General features: G+C 44.6%; 1 protein-coding gene across 7 annotated transcripts in view; it reads right to left on the bottom strand.

Moving 5' to 3' along the window:
• Window positions 1–17,062, bottom strand: part of RERE (arginine-glutamic acid dipeptide repeats) — a 439,397-nt gene that overhangs the window by 161,844 nt on the left and 260,491 nt on the right. The window contains exon 1 of one of the 7 annotated variants that reach the window (XM_051858116.3): window positions 606–871. The exons of the other annotated variants lie outside the window; for them this stretch is intronic. Within the exon in view, the coding sequence (XP_051714076.2) occupies window positions 606–631 (26 nt within the window). The 5' untranslated portion in view covers window positions 632–871. Of the gene's footprint in view, window positions 1–605; window positions 872–17,062 lie in introns of those variants that run through there. 7 annotated transcript variants of the gene reach the window in all.

Genomic DNA, 17,062 nt, shown 5'->3' with positions numbered 1-17,062 from the left:
GAAGCAATGGACACAGCAGAAACTGAAGTGACAAAACCTTTCCCCTTAAAAACAAATCCATTTTAGGTGACATATTGTAAGCATAACCCACAACTGACCTCACCTATGTCAGACTTCAGAAAAAGATCATGAGAATTATAATCTGCTCTGGCAAACAGGCTCTCAATCAAAACAAGTTCCACCCACCTCCTAAGCAACCAATAGCTGCCCACCTACCACTGTTCCTGAAACATACAGTGCCCAGGCATTCCCACCAGCCACATGGTAACAAGCGGCCTGCAGGCTTGCTCTGCAGATCCTGCAGGAGGCACCCAGCACCACGCAGGTTAAAATTACAGCACGAGAGAAGAGGGGAGGGACGGGGAAGAGCACAGGGACGCGGCATCCCAAAGGCTCACACTGCACATCTGCTTGATGCCTCTCCGGGTGGACCCCGTCCTTAGCTGACTTTACGCTTTGTACCACCACCTCCATGGCCAGCAGGGCTGAACTGCAGGCTCTAGGGAGCATGCATCATGCATGATGAAATGATTCACACATCTTCAGAGTGAGAAAGAGCAGCAAAACCCATCACTGGTGGGTGAAGCCAGAGGCAGACAGCCTACCTGCAGGGGCTGAATGGGTCATCCATGCCTGCAGAGGCTCGGCTGAGGCTAGCTGGATCCCGAACCTCTAACTACTGCTCAAACTCTGCGCTTCTCCACTCTAAGGACGCAAAATGGAGGCCCGTGCAGTCTGAGAGACCTCAGAGCTCTCGCTGAGCCTGTGCTGTGACCTGCGCTGCACGCAGAGCGCAGAAACTTCCCTCGCACTGACAGGACTGAGCATGTGCTGTGACCCTCCCTCATCCACACACCGTCTCTCCACGACGCAATCAATCTCAACCCTGCTGTTTCCGTAAATAAAGCCCAGCCAACACACTGCAGCTTCTCTGCACACCAAGCTAGTGTGCAGGGAAGTGGGGCCCGCACAGGGGATCTGAGACGGCCAACACCGGGAAGCCGGCAAGCCGCGGAGGGAGGCCCCGGGAAGTGCCCTGCTCTGTGAGGCAGCAGCACCTTTTGTTTTGCTGGTTGCTTGTTTGTTTTTAAAGTAAACGTAGTAGTAAACAGCAAGATCTCCAAGAGAGAACAGAATGAAAAGCCAGACAGGAATAACTATAGGTAAGACTGACTAACAGAAATACTGTAGCACATTTAAAACCAGCAGTAGCTTTGTAAGAGAAGAAACTCCACAAATTTCTCTTTAAAAACTTTAATCTTTTGGGAAAAAAACAAAACAAACAAGCTGGGTAAAGCCTGGCACTGTCACATGGATGTGGGTGCAGAGTGCACGGTGTCTGGTGCCAGGAGCACAGGAGCTCAAGAATATTGTAGTTTATGCAAAAAAGATTCATCTTTCTTACATTAGAAACTTTAAAAGTCCTCCAAATAATAAATTAAATTTCTTCAAGCAACACCATACGCAGTCAGGTCTAGCTTGAAGAACATACTTCTAACAACAAGCAGGCAGGAAGGGTTAAACTAAGAATTCAAAGAACTTCACAAACATCTGGACACCCACAAAAATCTCATTTAACTGAAATCTCCTGGTACAAAAGTCAGAGTCTCAGAATATTACCCACAAAGCCAAATTCATTAAAGTTTAATCAGAAGAGATTCCTAAAGCCACATAAGCAAGGCCATCCCATGCTCATCACCCTGAACACCGTGAAGTCCTCACGCTATGGCCAGGGCACTGTCTAGGAAAACCCCAAGCAATACATTTCATACCCTCTCCCCAGCCTCTGCCACTAACGTAAGGCAAACCAGGTGCCCCCATTCTGGCTATGTAGCTGGGTTTCCATTTGCAAAGTAAGAGACGATTCTACATAATATTAATCACTATTTAGAAGAGAAAGGAAGACCACAAATCTCCTCCAAATTTTAAAGGACGAGACAGGGCAGGAAATGGCAGTGCCAACTCTCTTTTGCAGAAATGTGATGGAGCTTCAAGAAACTAAAGCCTCCTCAAGATTCACGCAGTGGACACCGAGGCAGCTCCACTTCCACAACACTGCTGTTCATGATGCGAAAAACTGCATTCTGGGACCATGATTCCATACACTCTTATCCTGCTGAGAACGTCATTTACAAAATACAAGAAATGCCAAAGAAACTTAAAAATAAATCTTTCTATTGACCCACATGAGTCACGTGTCAATGTGTGAGAGGAACATTTTCCCCCATGTGTATGTAAGGCAGCGTGGCCCCAGAACTCCTGTGACTACAGAACAGTCTAGAGAAAACACTTTCTAAAAACAAAAACAACGAATCAGAACCTCGCAGCCAGATAACATGAAAATGAGCAGCAAAAATTTCCTCTCAAAACAGTACGCTGAAAAACAAAACACAGCACAACGAAACCCAATCAATTTCACTTAGAAAAATCAACATAAAATCAGAATTTCACAAATTCATCATGACCCAGCAAAACACAGTATAAAAACTGTCATCGTTAACAGCAAGTCAGGAAATGTGGATTATAATTATGGTCCCGGGGCTGGCTCCATGGCTCACTTGGTTAATCCTCCACCTGCGATGCCAGCATCCCATATGGGCACCGGGTTCTAGTCCCGGCTGCTCCTCTAGGAAGAGGAGCTTGTCCAGCTCTCTGCTGTGCCCCGGGAAGGCAGCAGAGGATGGCCCAAGTGCTTGGGCGCCTGCACCTGCATGGGAGACCAGGAGGAGGCACCTGGTTCCTGGCTTCGGATCGGCATAGTTCCGGCCATGGCGGCCATTTGGGGAATGAACCAACGGAAAAGGAAGACCTTTCTCTCTATCTCACTGACTGTAACTCTACCTGTCAAATAAATAAATAAATAAAATCTTTTAAAAAAATAATAATTATGGTCCCACTCAAAGCTGCGGGCAACACTAAGGGCATGTGACAAAAATCCAACGACCTTTGCTCTGTAGTGATGTTGGCCTACCTCAACATCTTCTTCATGGTCTCTGTGGCCCTGGGCACCTCACGACTGTCCTCTGCCAACCACTTCCGTAGCTGTTCCTCTCTCCTGTCACTCCTCTGCAGTAGCTCCCCAGGGGCCTCCCCCTTGTCCTCCTCTCCATCGCTCTCTCCCTGGTAGAGAATTCACCTGCCCTACCACAATTCCTATCAGCTCCTTTGTGAAGACACCTCCTGCCCTGGAGCAACTCAGCAACCCAGGACCATTCTGCCTTCCTCTCATTACACCTGTCTGCGTAATACCACCTGTCTAACTAGGCTATAAACACTACCTGACTACATGAAGGGAGGGAGGAGTCGGTGCTGTGGTGTAGCAGGTAAAGCCACCTCCTGCAGTGCCGGCATCCCATATGGGTACTGGTTCAAGTACTGGCTACTCCACTTCCAATCCAGCTCTCTGCTAATGTGCCTAGGAAAGCAACAGAGGATGGCCCAAGTCTTTGAGCTCTTGCACCTGTGTGGGAGACTCAGAAGAAGATTCTGGCTCCTGACGTCAGACTGGCTCAGCTCGGGCCATTGTAGCCATTTGGGGAGTGAACCAGCAGATGGAACACCCCTCCCTCCCTCCCTCCCTCCCTCCCTCTCTTTCTCTCTCTCTCTCTCTCTCTCTGTAACTCTTTCACATAAATCTTTATAAAAAAATTTTTTGAGGGCCCAACGCTATGGTGTAGTAGGTTAAGCTCCCCTTGAGGTGCCAGCACCCATTATGGTGCTGGCTTGAGTCCCAACAACTCCACGTCCGGTCCAGCTCCCTGCTGATGTGTGTGGGAGGGCAGTGAGGATGGCCAAGTGCTTGGGCCCTGCACCCATGTGGGAGACCTGAAGAAGCTCCTGGCTCCTGGCTTCACATCGGCACAGCTCTGGCCACTGCAGCCATTTGGGGGAGTGAACCAGCAGATGTTGGATATCTCTCTCTCTCTCTCTCTCTCTCCCTTTCTCTGTCTGTAACTCTGCCTCTCAAATAAATAAATCTTTTAAAAAAATTTTTGAAATCCATGTATACAGAAGGTCTTCAAAAAGTCTATGGAAAAGCATATTATAAAAAAATTATGCATGGTTTCAGTACTTTTTTTAATAAAGCATATACCACAGGTTTTAGAGTATTTTTATTTATATATTATTTATTTGGGAGGGAGAGTTAGAGAGGGAGAGACAGACAGAAATATCTTTCACCTGCTAGTTCACTCCCAAAATGGCCTCGGCGTCTGCAGCTGGACTGATCCGAAGCCAGGAGTGAGGTGCTTCTTCCTGGTCTCCCACGTGGGCTGTACTCCACGTCCCTCCCGGTGCATCCCAGGAGCTGAAGCAGAAGAGCAGCCAGGACTCGAACCAGTGCCCACATGGGATGCCGGCGCCAAGATGAAGGCTGGCTTCCTACGCCACAGTGCTGGCCCCTTCAGGACTTTTTAAACCAAGATAAACTAATGTATTAATTCCACTTAACACTATGAAATCCCTCTGTATTCCTTGCCAAAAAATGACATAGCCTAAATCTAATCATGAGGGAATACTGAAGAAAGAACATTCCACAAAACTGGCTTTAATTCTTCAAAAAGGTCAATTATCATTAAAAGCCAAAAAAGAGACACATGAAAATGAAGAAAGGTGAAGGATATGCCACGATAGCGACCTGCAACCCACGGTCACTGGGGAAACTACCACAGGGGCCACTGCTGGAGAAGCCACAGGGGCCACTGCTGGAGAAGCCACGGGGGCCTCTGCCGGCCTACACGGTCCACCAGATACCTTCCCTCACTTGCATGATCATACCATGGTCTGCAATTCATTCCTCACTGGTTCAGGAAAGAATGACAAAGAAAAGATGGCCAACACACAGAAGGCAAAAACAGAGGAGGTAAAAAAAATTTGTAATATAGTTTAAAAAAAAAGGATTAAAGTAGATACAACAAAATAAAATTAGTAAAGATAAAGCAGAAATGGCAAGGTGTTAACAATTGGTGAAAGGTGTATCAAAATCCCATGTACTTATCTCATACTCTAAGTTACGTTATAAAAATCCAAATTGAAAACATAAAAATTGTAAAACTGTAGGTTCTCACAGCCTTTGGAGAACAGAGAGACCCATGAGGGCAGAGGGCAGAGGCAAGCTGCCTGGCTTCCTGCATCACGGTGCTCTAGTCCCCAATGAAAGCCATGATCACCAGCTCCAAACTCAACCTTGGAACATGGATCCGTCCTGTTCCTCATCAGAGAACTGCAAAGAGTCCTGAAACTGAGTGGTTTAGCAATCACGTAAGCCACTCTGCCACTTTAAACCATAAATCTCAATTCGGCAAATGGACCTCTGCTGCCCTTAACTAAGCCTTGCAATACACTGGGTGTACCTTGGTCCTCTGATCAGCAGTACTTCAGGGTCTCCGACACCTGGGCCAGGAGAGGCTACTGGTCCTCTTCAACCCAAGACACCAGTTCGCTGATGCTGACTTCCAACCCAGACCTCATTCCTGCCACCCATTTCCTACCCCATCATCACCTGCCTGCCAGCCCGCGGGGATGCACACACAGTCAGTACCTGCTACCTAGTGCTTCTAGCTGTGGCTGACGGCCAGCGTCTTCCTAGAGGTCCTGTGCTCCCCACACACATCTGCACAGTTCCCAGGTCCTAGACCTCTCTCTTCTGTCCTGTTAGTCCCCAGTGGGCAGGTGAAGGACAGTACTTTTGAATAAATTAAAAGGGAGCTCAGCAGGTGCAATGGATGTACCATATACAAAGGGATTCATGATTATTAAACAAAAACAATTTATTTATGAAAACTGACTGGAGGGGCCAGCGCTGTGGTGCAGTGGGTTAAAGTCTCAGCCTACAGCGCCAACATCCCAAATGGGCGCTGGTTCAAGTACTGGCTGCTCCATTTCTGATCCAGCTCCCTGCTGATGTGCCTGGGAAAGCAGGAGAAGATAGCCCAAGGGCTTGGGCCCCTGCACCCATGTAGGAAACCCAGAAGAAGCTCCTGGCTTCAGATCAGCTCAGCTCAGACTGCTGCAGCCATTTGGAGAGTGAGCCAGTGGAGGGGAGACCTCTCTGTCTCTAGCTCTCTCTCTAACTCTTTCAAATAAATAAAATAAATCTTTACCAAAAAAGACTGACTGGAAAGTCAACTTTTAGAGAGTGTGCTATTTATGTCTATCAAAGTGTAAAGTAAGAGGGTATGACAAGGAAATTACTTAGGTTTATTTTAAAGAATGTCGACTGTAAGAAACAGCAAGATGTCCACAGTGTTTTAATCACTAACAAGAAACTGCATAGCAAAATAGCAATGAAAACTTAACATTCAAGCAATTCTAGAGAAAATGACTTACAGAAAAATACTTTTTTTTAAAAGATTTATTTTGTTTATTTGAAAAACAGAGTAACAGAGAGAGGTAGAGACAGAGAGAGGTGTTCCATCCACTGGTTCACTCCCCAAATGGCCTCAATGTCTGGAGCTGCTTCAATCCGAAGCCAGGAGCCAGGAGCTTCTTTTGGGTCTCCCACATGGATGCAGGGGCCCAAAGACTTGGTTCATCTTCTACTGCTATCCCAGGCCATAGCAGAGAGCTGGATAGGAAGCAGAGCAACCAGGACTAGAACTGGTGCCCATATGGGATGCTGGCATTTCGGGTCAGTGCTTTAACCTGCTGTGCCACAATGAGGGCCCCAGAAAAAAATACTCTTTTAAATAAATTTGACTCCACATCAAGACAAGGGATGCTTTTGGGCTGGTGTGCCAGCATCCCATATAGGTGCCAGTTCAAGTCCCAGCTGTTCCACCTCTGATCCAGCAGCCTGTAAATATGCCTGGGAAAGCAGTGGAGGATGGCCCAAGTCCATGAGACCCTGAACCCACAGGAGACCTAGAAGAAACTCCTGGCTCCTAGCTTCAGATTGACTCAGCTCTGGCCATTTGAGGAACGAACCAGAAGATGCAAGATCTCTCTTTTTCTACCTCTCTCTCTCTGTAAGTCTGTCTTCCAAATAAATAAAGTAATAAAATCTTTAAAAAAAAAAAAAAAAGAGGTGGGGGGAGAGAAGGGATGCTTTAAGAGGCCTTGTTTCAATATAGTTTTTATTTGTCCCTCAAATGTAGAAATGAACTAGATAACTAGATAGATAGATAGATAGAGATGGATAAATCCATCTGATATCCAGGAAGCTTGCAGACTTATTTGACTCAGTCTAACAATTTGTTCAAAGGTAAACATCATTACACCTTAGTAACAAAGGTTCCCTTATTCCTCCCAAATCTCACACATTGTTTCTAGACGTGGTAATGAGTATGAGAATCCTCTATTGCCCCTGAGTTTGGCAGGAACATCCCCAGCATTCTGCCTTGACCTCCAGTGCCTGCTGCAGTCCTCTTTTCTGTCCTCTGTCACGCTAAGGAACTTTCAGTCTACCTGTCACGTCCTACCAACCTACCCAGAGGATCCACATAGTTAACTGAAACTGACAATACATTCACCACTTGTTTTAACCCTGAAAAAAATGTTTTTAACATTCTATTATTTCAAAAAAGAAGTAAACAGAACACTTGAAAATATTTTTAATTAACTGCGAAAATGGCATAAACTGTACTGCAAAAGTTACTTTTTACTAATTTGTTCAACTGAAGATTATGTACATAATTAATCTATAATAGAATAACTGAGTTGCCATTTTTTTCAAGGAATACATTGTATTTCAAATTATCAATGTTCTAAAACAGCTGTCCAATAAATAAGACATTGGGACAGTTTATGTTGTATAGTAACTGCTGCCTGACAAACACTAATGTGCTGTTATTATGGCCATCTGTCCACAAGTTGTGGCCTCTGTGTTGGGAAGTAAGGTTGAAGTGGTAGAGAATCCGCAGCCACTGTTCTTTGTTTTGTCTTGTTTTGTTTTGTTTTGGTTAGTTGTTTTTGACAGCACTCTTTGGTTATGACTTGTTGGTAGACCTTTGAAATACTGGATTCCAACCTACAGGCACCATGAAAGAACTGAAAAAGTGACCTCTGAAATCAACACTGATTTAAAAAATAGACAAAAAAATACAAAAAACACACCAGAGATGGTTATACAATAAATGTGTCATTATTGGAATGATCTATGATACAGTATATCCATTTGACAAAGTTCAAAGATGATAAAACAAAGAGGCAGGCCAGTGTGCCTCAGCCAAAGGTATCAGATGCCTGTAACATCAGTAGTGGTGTAGAAGCATGGCTGGTTGGTTTCCACACATTCTGCTCTTACTAGAGGCAAAAAAAAATGGTACTGGCCTTTGTTTATTCAAATAATCAATAAGTATATCACAAATTATTCACAAATTAGTGAATGAAGATAAGAAATATCTCACAAATTTGTTGGATTTCAAAAAAAAAAAAAAACACATCTACTTAGCTTATCCAAAAATGATGCAATGAGAAACCATCAGGAGGAAGAACACATAATATTCTTGGACCTACTACTGTCCGAGTTCGTATCAAATTTAAGATGAGAAGTCACTCTTCTCAAATGGCCAGAACAACAACATCAAAACGCATCATGTTGCACAAAACAGACAATACACTGTCAAAAATCTGAGGTAACCACTTTTGTACAGATTTTGCCCTTTGCTTTGTTCCTTTCCAATGGAAGTAACTGAACAGGTCATGAAAGTAACTTTTATGTACATAGTGTAATGTGCGAGAGGCTATCATATTTGCCCAATGCCTTATTCACAGGATGGCATTTATACACACACACGCACACGCACACACACACCTGTAAAATACTATATGGTGGGGCCAGCACTGTGACATAGCAGGTAAAGCCGCCGCCTGCAGTGCTGGCATCCCATATGGGCACCAGTTTGTGAACCAACAGCTCCACCTCCAATCCAGCTCTCTGCTGTGCCTGGGCAAGCAGCGGAAAGCACTCCCTGCACCTGCATGGGAGACCCAGAAGCAGCTCCTGGCTCCTGGCTTTGGATCAGCACAGCTCCAGCCACTGCAGCCAAATGGGGAGTGAACCAGCGGATGGAAGACCTCTCTCTCTCTCTCTCTGCTTCTCCTCCTCTCTCTGTGTAACTCTGACTTTCGAATAAATAAATAAATCTTTAAATAAAAGACCATATTGTCCCAGTGTCATATTTAAAGGACAATGTATGTTTTCATTCTTAATGATAATAAAGGACATGTAAGCTTTAATCTAGTTTAATGCTCCCGTGTCACTTTCACTGAAATATTTGAGAATTAAAAACCTGGCACTTAAAGGGTTAACTTCCTAAGAACTTTTCTCTAGAATACTGACGTTTGGGATTTTATCAACTGCTTTTTCTACATCAAGATGATTACATGTTTTCTCTTCTTCCATATGCTAAGTGGCAAAATACTTGTATATTAACATAAACCAATACTTGTGTTCCATAAACTTGAATATGTCTATTTTTTAAGTTTCCTAAATTATATTTGTTATTATTTCATTTTAATGTATTGCATGGGGCTGACGCTGTGGCGTAGCAGGTAAAGCCACTGCCCGCAGTGCCAGCATCCCATATGGGTGCCACTTTGAATCCTGGTTGTCCCACTTCCGATCCAGCTCTCTACTATGGCCTGGGAAAGCAGCAGAAGATGGTCCAAGGCCTCAGGCCCCTGCACTCACATGGGAAACCTAGAAGAAGCTCCTGACTCCTGGCTTCAAATTGGTCCAGCTCTAGCCATTGTGGCCAATTGGGGAGTGAACCAGCAGATGGAGGACCCCTCTCTCTCTCTGTCTCTCCCTCTCTGTGTTAACTCTTTCAAATAAATAAATAAATCTTTAAAATAAATAAATAAATAAATGCATGTTTGCAGGTAACACTGACCTATGACTTTTACTTTTCACCTGGTTTCAGTATATAGTCTCATACGATGATTGAAAGGACACACCTCATCTTTCTCTGTCCTTGGCAACACTGAAGAATTCACCTGTAAAGTTCAGGTCTGTTGTATTTTTTCTCTTTAGTCTAATAAATGAAAAGGAAATGTAGGGGAAAGTATCATTATGCTCCTAAATCTTTATATAATAAATATATAAAATTTGTTCACCTTATATAAATAAAAAATTTTTTAAAGAAAAGAAAAATGTTCCATGAATCTTATAAATGCTTTTAAAGAGAGAAAGCACGTGGCTTTTACCCACTTCCTGTCCCTTCCAGGCTGAAATCTGGATGGAATCCCTGCTGCCTTAAAGAAGGCAGAGCTGCAGTTGAGAACAGCAAAGTGGGACCCTGGTAACTGGGACGCCCAGCTCAGCACTGCTCCCGGGGGTCCCTGGTGATGGGGACACCCAACTCAGCACTGCTCCCGGGGGTCCCTAGTGACTGGGACGCCCAGCTCAGCACTGCTCCCGGGGGACCCTGGTGACTGGGACGCCCAGCTCAGCACTGCTCGGGGGGGGGGGGGGGGGGGGCGGGCCTGGTGACTGGGACGCCCGACACAGGACTGCTCCTCTGTAAACTTTGCTTACGAGAGAGAGATAAATGTGGCATTTCCTTTAAGTGTTTACATACTCTGTATCTAGCACTCCTAGTATTTGAAGTTTTTGTGTGTGTTATCTTGGGAAGACAATGTCTGCACCCCTGCCATCCACATGGGAGACCCAGGTAGTTACAGGATCCTAGCCTCAGTCTGGCCCACCCAGTGGTTGCGGCCATTCGGGGAATGAACCGACAGGTGGAAGATCTCTCTCTCTCTCTCTCTGTCTCCCTGTGTCACTCTGCCTTTCAAACAAATAGGAAACTACAGGACCTGAGAGTGCAGGTTTGGAGTCAGCCGGGCTGGGGGTCCCCGCATACTTCATGTCATTAACTAACATACACATCAAGTGTCCTTTGTGTGGCAGGCAAGGGGCCAGAAGTATTTCAGATTTCTGAGTTTTTCAGAGCTTTAGTATTCGCATACACCTTACCAGGTGAGTATCCCTAATCCAAAATGCTCCGAAACCTGAAACATTTTCAGTGCCGACATGACACTCAACCTCTCTAAATTTGACTCCTTGAGGTCATAATCAGAAGTGTTAAATGATTTATCTACCAAAGCCTGGTTTTCCATCTCTGAAAACCCAGTCTGGATGCCCTGAATGCGATTTTTTTGGTTATCCTGCATGTTCACACGGTTACAGGTGGAAAAGCTTGTGCTCTGGGCTGACCTCCGAGTCTGAACGCTGGCCCCGCCCCGGCATGCTCTGCTGTGTGAGCCTGAGCAATGACCTAGGACGCTTTCTCTTCAGACACAGTGAAGGGAAACCTCAAATGCAAACAGTGAGGAGAGGAGGCAGGGGCAGCCTGGGGAATCGAAGGAGGGAGGAGAGGAAGTGTCCACGCAGTGGCAGGAGCTAAGAGGGAGAACCACAGCTCACAGGGTGTCCAGTCTAACCAGGACGCAAAGACAATGCAGAGGTCACTGTTCTGACATCAACATTATTTTACACTGAAAACTTCTGAATGGACAGCAGCTATACAAAGAGCAGAGAGGGTGAGGGCATATGTAAGGAAAAATGACATGTGCACCATTAGCAAGTCTTGGGAAATTGCCAAGTAAACATATTAAGGATAATGGAATAAGGTATCAAAACACAGTATTACAAATAAGGAAAATATAGCAGCATTCTTGTGGTGTTGAATTCAAACTGCAGCATTTCATATGAACTCATGGGCATATACACAGATACAGAAACACAGACACAAATGTGTACATCACACATGTACACATGAGATAGCCCCTGCCCCTTGACAGCAGTGACACAAAGCAATGTGCACACTGCACCAGATCTTGGTTCCTAAATGTCATTCTCTAAAATTTGGGAAAATACACAATGACAATAGAGTAAAAGCAAACAAATCAGTTGTCAGTCCACTCTGATGGAAGAATCTGAATGAAATGTGTTCCCTTATAAATTAAAAAAATAACTTCATAAACATGCAATGCTTAATTAAGTAACCACTTGGGATGCCTGCATCTCATATGGGAACGCCTGATTTGAATCCCAGCTACTGGACTTCAGAGCCAGCCTCCTTCTAAAGCACACCCCTGGAAGCAGCAGGTAATGACTGAATACCTGGTCTCTGCCACCCAGTGGAAGACCTAGATTGAGTTTCAGGTTACTGGCTTCACCAGCATGGCCCAGCCCTAGCTGGCTGGCTGGCTGGCTGGCTGTCTCTCTCTCTCTTTCTCTCTCTCTCTCTCCCCCTCTCCCCTCCCTCTCCCTCTCCATGTCTTTCTCTTAAAATGACAATAAATTTTAAAAATTTCAAAAAATTTAAAAATAAATGAACGGAAAAGTAGGTTGAGGAAGATCTCCCACGACATGTTCATTAATTTTTTTAAAAAAGATTTGTTTAGGGGCTGACACTGTTGCGCAGTGGGTTAACACCCTGGCCTGAAGCACTGCCATCCCTTTTGGGCACTGGTTCGTGTCCTGGCTGCTCCACTTCCGATCCAGCTCCCTGCTATAGCCTGGGAAAGCAGTGAAGGATGGCCTAAGTCCTTGGGCCCCTGTACCCACGTGGGAGACCTGGAAGAAGCTCCTGGCTCCTGGCTCTGGATCAGCACAGTTCTGGCCGTTGTGGCCAACTGGGGAGTGAACCATCGGATGGAAGACCTCTCTCTCTCTCTCTCTCTCTCTCTCTCTCAGTCTCTCCTTTCTCTGTGTAACTCTGACTTTCAAATAAATAAATAAACCTTAAAAAAGAGATTTGTTTATTTGAAAGGCAGAGAGAGAGAGCAGGAGGGAGAGAGACAAGCTAGAGAGAGCTTCCATCTGCTGGTTCACATCCTAAACGGCTGAAACAGCAGAGGCTGGGCCAGGTCAAAGCAAGAAGCCAGGAGCTTCTTCCAGCTTGCACATAGGTAGCAGGGGCTCAAGCATTTGGGTCATCTTCTACTGCTTTCCTAGACACATCGGCAGGGAGCTGGATCAGAAGTGGAGCAGCTGGGATTTGAACCGGTGCCCATATGGAATGACAACACTACAGGAAGTGGCTGAACTCGCTGCACTACAGTCCCCCAAATTGTCATTAATTATGAAAAGAAAAAGATGAATGTGAAAATGGAAAAATCTGGCAGACACCAACTTACTAACAGCTCAAAGTGGGCGCCACCAACACGGGCCAATCAGAATTACGAGTGGCCTGAAAGGATGCAGAAAAAGGAACAAACAGCTTCTGTGTGTCTCTGTCAAAGATCCTTGTTCTACACTAATTAGCAAACATCACAACACCAACAGGAACCGCACACAAAGTCATCGGCCTCCATCAGCAGTTAACAGTCACGAAGCCAGGAAGGACTGAGAAGCTGTTCTAGCCTGAAGGTGACCAAATCTGTAATCCCGAACAGGACGTCTGCTCTGAAGGCTTTTTATTGGGGAAACTGGCAAAATCAGAGCCCAACCTGAGATTCCTGCAGTAAAATTTCAATGTTAACGATCTGATTTTGAGGGAAGCATCATGCTTATTTAAGAAAATGCTCCTCTCATAAGAAATGCACCAAGTGTTGGAGTATGACAAAGCCTCATGTTGGCAACATAGTTTCAAGTGACTCAGTTTAAAGTTCTAGCATACTTGAAACTGTTCTGCAAGGTTGAAACTGTTTCCAAACAAAATAAAATATACAAGCAAAACAAAACACCCAGAGCTGTGAATGGCACAAGGCTCTCACTACAACACAGGTACTCGCTATTCTCATCAGTGCTTGCCACTGTCAGTCTGCAGGACAAGAGAGTCCCTGCAAGTGCCTCAAGTTCATGACTGCATCTAACTGTAAACATGGTAACACTGCTTAAGCCTCAACACTGTTATAAAATCCCACCCTAGAAGGTGAATACTGGGGTGGGGGTGAGACCCCAAAGCCATCTCACAATTCTCCCTTGGATTAAGATATGGGAAGATCAGACCTGAGCCCTGGATTGCAGACGAGGGTGGGGAGAGAGTTCTAGCTACAGTGGATTATACTGTGTTTTGTATCACGAACTCCATTCATCATCACCTCCTTCTCCTAACTTGCAGAAAGTAACCCAGGAATTCAGCAGAACATGACTGCTATACAGGACATGTCCATATGCCATATAAAGCCCAATTCTGCTTCTCAACAAATTGTGTTTTCACACTGGTTATCTCATAAGCTTCAACTGAGAAATTTAGAAATGTGTTATTTCACACTAATGCCACTTATTTATTCAATAAATGTAGCCTGGGGAATAGGCATTGTGGTAAACCGGGTTAATCCACTGCTTGCAATGCCAGCATCCCATATCGGAGTTCAAGACCTGGAAGCTCCCTGCTAACATGCCTGGGAAGGCAGGAGAAGACGGTCCAAGTACTTGGGCCCCTGTTACCCATGTGGAAGTCCTGGATAGAGTTCCTGGCTCCTGGCTTCAGCTAGGCCCAAACAAAGCTGTTTCAGCCATTAGAGGAATGAACCACCAGATGGAAGGTGTGCGTGTCTGTGTGTGTGCCTGTGTGTGTGTGTGTTCTGCTCTCACTCCTGATCACTCTGCCTTTCAAATAAATAAGTACACAGATAAACAGATAAATAAATGAATCTTTAAAAAGTATATTGCTGGGTAAATTTCATTATAGTCACTGATGAAATTTATCCTACATTCTTAGCAAAGCCAGGATACTTATTTTAAAATCAATATTCCAAGCAGTGTCAAGAATTCACAAGATTCAGACCTAACTCTCGGTCAGCAGAATCAACCAGACAGCTAATAGCTGCCAGGTAGAATCATATTTACATTTTCTTTTTAATTTAATACACTATAGGACTTTAAAAAAACTCTAGTATTTTTAACATTGTCTTTAAACAAAAAATTTCAATTACTTTAGACATGCCTAAGATGTAACAAAAAAATCTGACGGTTCAAAGTTACTTGCTGAGCAGCTTTTACCATCCTGATTTTACTGCAGGGAAACAAGTCCGGAAAGCACAAGCTTCACCCACAGACACAAGGAGGAAGTGGCAACACAGGATTAGAACCCAGATGCCCAGGCAGGATCAAGCAGTCCCCAAATGGCTATGAGGCACAAGACAAATGAAAAAGAAACTGAGAACAGTAACAAGACGTGTATAACCCCGCCCCTCTGCTCAGCTCGCTTTATAATCTAAAACCAATCTACTTCAGTTCAACCAAGGATACCAGCTTTTGAGCAAATGTATCCAAGGCCATCTCATTCCTTATTCTTTAGACCTCCAAGTTGAAGTACACCAATTTATTAAGCTTCTAACCCTAACCCTTCAAACAAATGAGAACATGGTGATATATTATCCTGCATAGCATGATAACTCCAGAAGCAGTTTGGGACGAATCTTGTCCCTATGAGCTAACTTGAACACTGTGAGTGTAGAAATGTCATCAGCAATATAAACACAAAACCCAGTACCTCATGGTTCAAAGTTACACCAGAGCTACATTCAAGGCTGTCAGTCCCTTGTAGATTATCCTACATAGGCAGAAATATCTGTCCCACGCCCTGCCCCATTTTTGACCAATTAAGTTTTGCTCCTTAAATGTCATGGGTAGCGCTAATAGGATCACAATCCTTGTGCAAGACCCCTCCCTGGAGTCACAGGTTTCTTCAGAATTCAGAGTTTTTTAGATCTTGGTGTGAAACATACCATGTAGTGCATAGTACCTCCCCGCAGAGTCTGAGCAATAATCCCTATTTTATCTCATTCATATTTTCAGAATGAAATTTGTGCAAATTCACACAAAGCAAATTAGATTAAGAATATAAACAGAATCATATTACTTCAGCTCAGATTTGGCCACCAAGTAAGTTTTGGCACAAATTTAACATACAAATGTTTACATTCTCAGAACTGTCAAATTTTAGAATTGGAGACAGAGATCATGGATCTGTATTATTACAGACGTTTCAGAAATACAGATTATGTCCCCCCTTCAATTCCTGCTTTATGCTGCTCTCTCATTCTCCACTGGCTTTCTGTACGGTTTCCCTCTTGCTTCACTCCTGTCTGTGTTCTGGCTCCTCTCTCCCAGTCCTGTTTTCACAGAAAATTCATATATATATTATATGTGTGTGTGTATATAAAGATTTATACCTAATAATACCAAAGTCAACCCACGCCACTTACTGAGACATCTATCCTCTCTAGCATAGGACAATCTCAATGTGTTTCCCACTATCATACATTATTCAGTAAGTAGGAATACTCTCAGGATAAAATGTTCCAGAATCCTAGCTACAAGCTGGCCCAGTCCCAGCTGTTGTGGGCATTTTGGGAATGAACCAACACATGAACATGCTTTCTCTCTGTCTCTGCCTCTCTTTCTCTGTCTTTCAAACATAAAATGAGAGTGATTTGCTTTTTAAAAGTTAAGGAACACTAGGTAGGTCCCTGTCCAAATACAACATGACAAATTACCAGGTTAGGGAAAAATAAAAAACAAAAAATTAAAAATTAAGGTAAAGATTAGAGCTTAAAAGTATTCATAGGGACCGGCACTGTGGCGCAGCGGGTTGACGCCCTGGCCTGAAGCACCAGCATCCCATATGGGTGCCGGTTCTAGTCCCGGCTGCTCCACTTCCAATCCAGCTCTCTGCTGTATTCTGGGAAAGCAGTAGAAGATGGCCCAAGTCCTTGGACCCCTGCACCCATGTGGGAGACCTGGAAGAAGCTCCAGGCTCCTGGCTTCGGATCAGCACAGCTCCAGCCATTGCGGCCAATTGGGGAGTGAACCATCAGATGGAAGACTTTCTCTCTCTCTCTCTCTCTCTCTCTCTCTCTCTCTCTGCCTCTCTGTGTAATTCTGACTTTCAAATAAACAAACAAAGTATTCACAAAAGGGTAAGCAGTGTGGCACAGCACACTGCCTGGGAAGCCCACATTCCATATCAGAGAGCTGGAAATCGAGTTCCCTCTGCTTCTGATCCAGCTTCCTGTTAGTGCACAAGTGGTAGACAAGTGGCCACTAGGTACTCTGGACTCTGTCATTCATATGGGAAAATCAAATAGAGTTTCCGGTTCCAGGTTTCAGCCTAGCCCAGGCCTGGCTATTGTAGACATCGGGGGAGTGAACCAGCGGATGGAG

This window comes from Oryctolagus cuniculus, chromosome 7 (assembly GCF_051225735.1).
Source record: "Oryctolagus cuniculus isolate XC-2025 breed Fujian yellow rabbit chromosome 7, ASM5122573v1, whole genome shotgun sequence".
Lineage (NCBI taxonomy): Eukaryota > Metazoa > Chordata > Mammalia > Lagomorpha > Leporidae > Oryctolagus > Oryctolagus cuniculus.
This window is presented reverse-complemented; position numbering and strand designations above follow the sequence as displayed.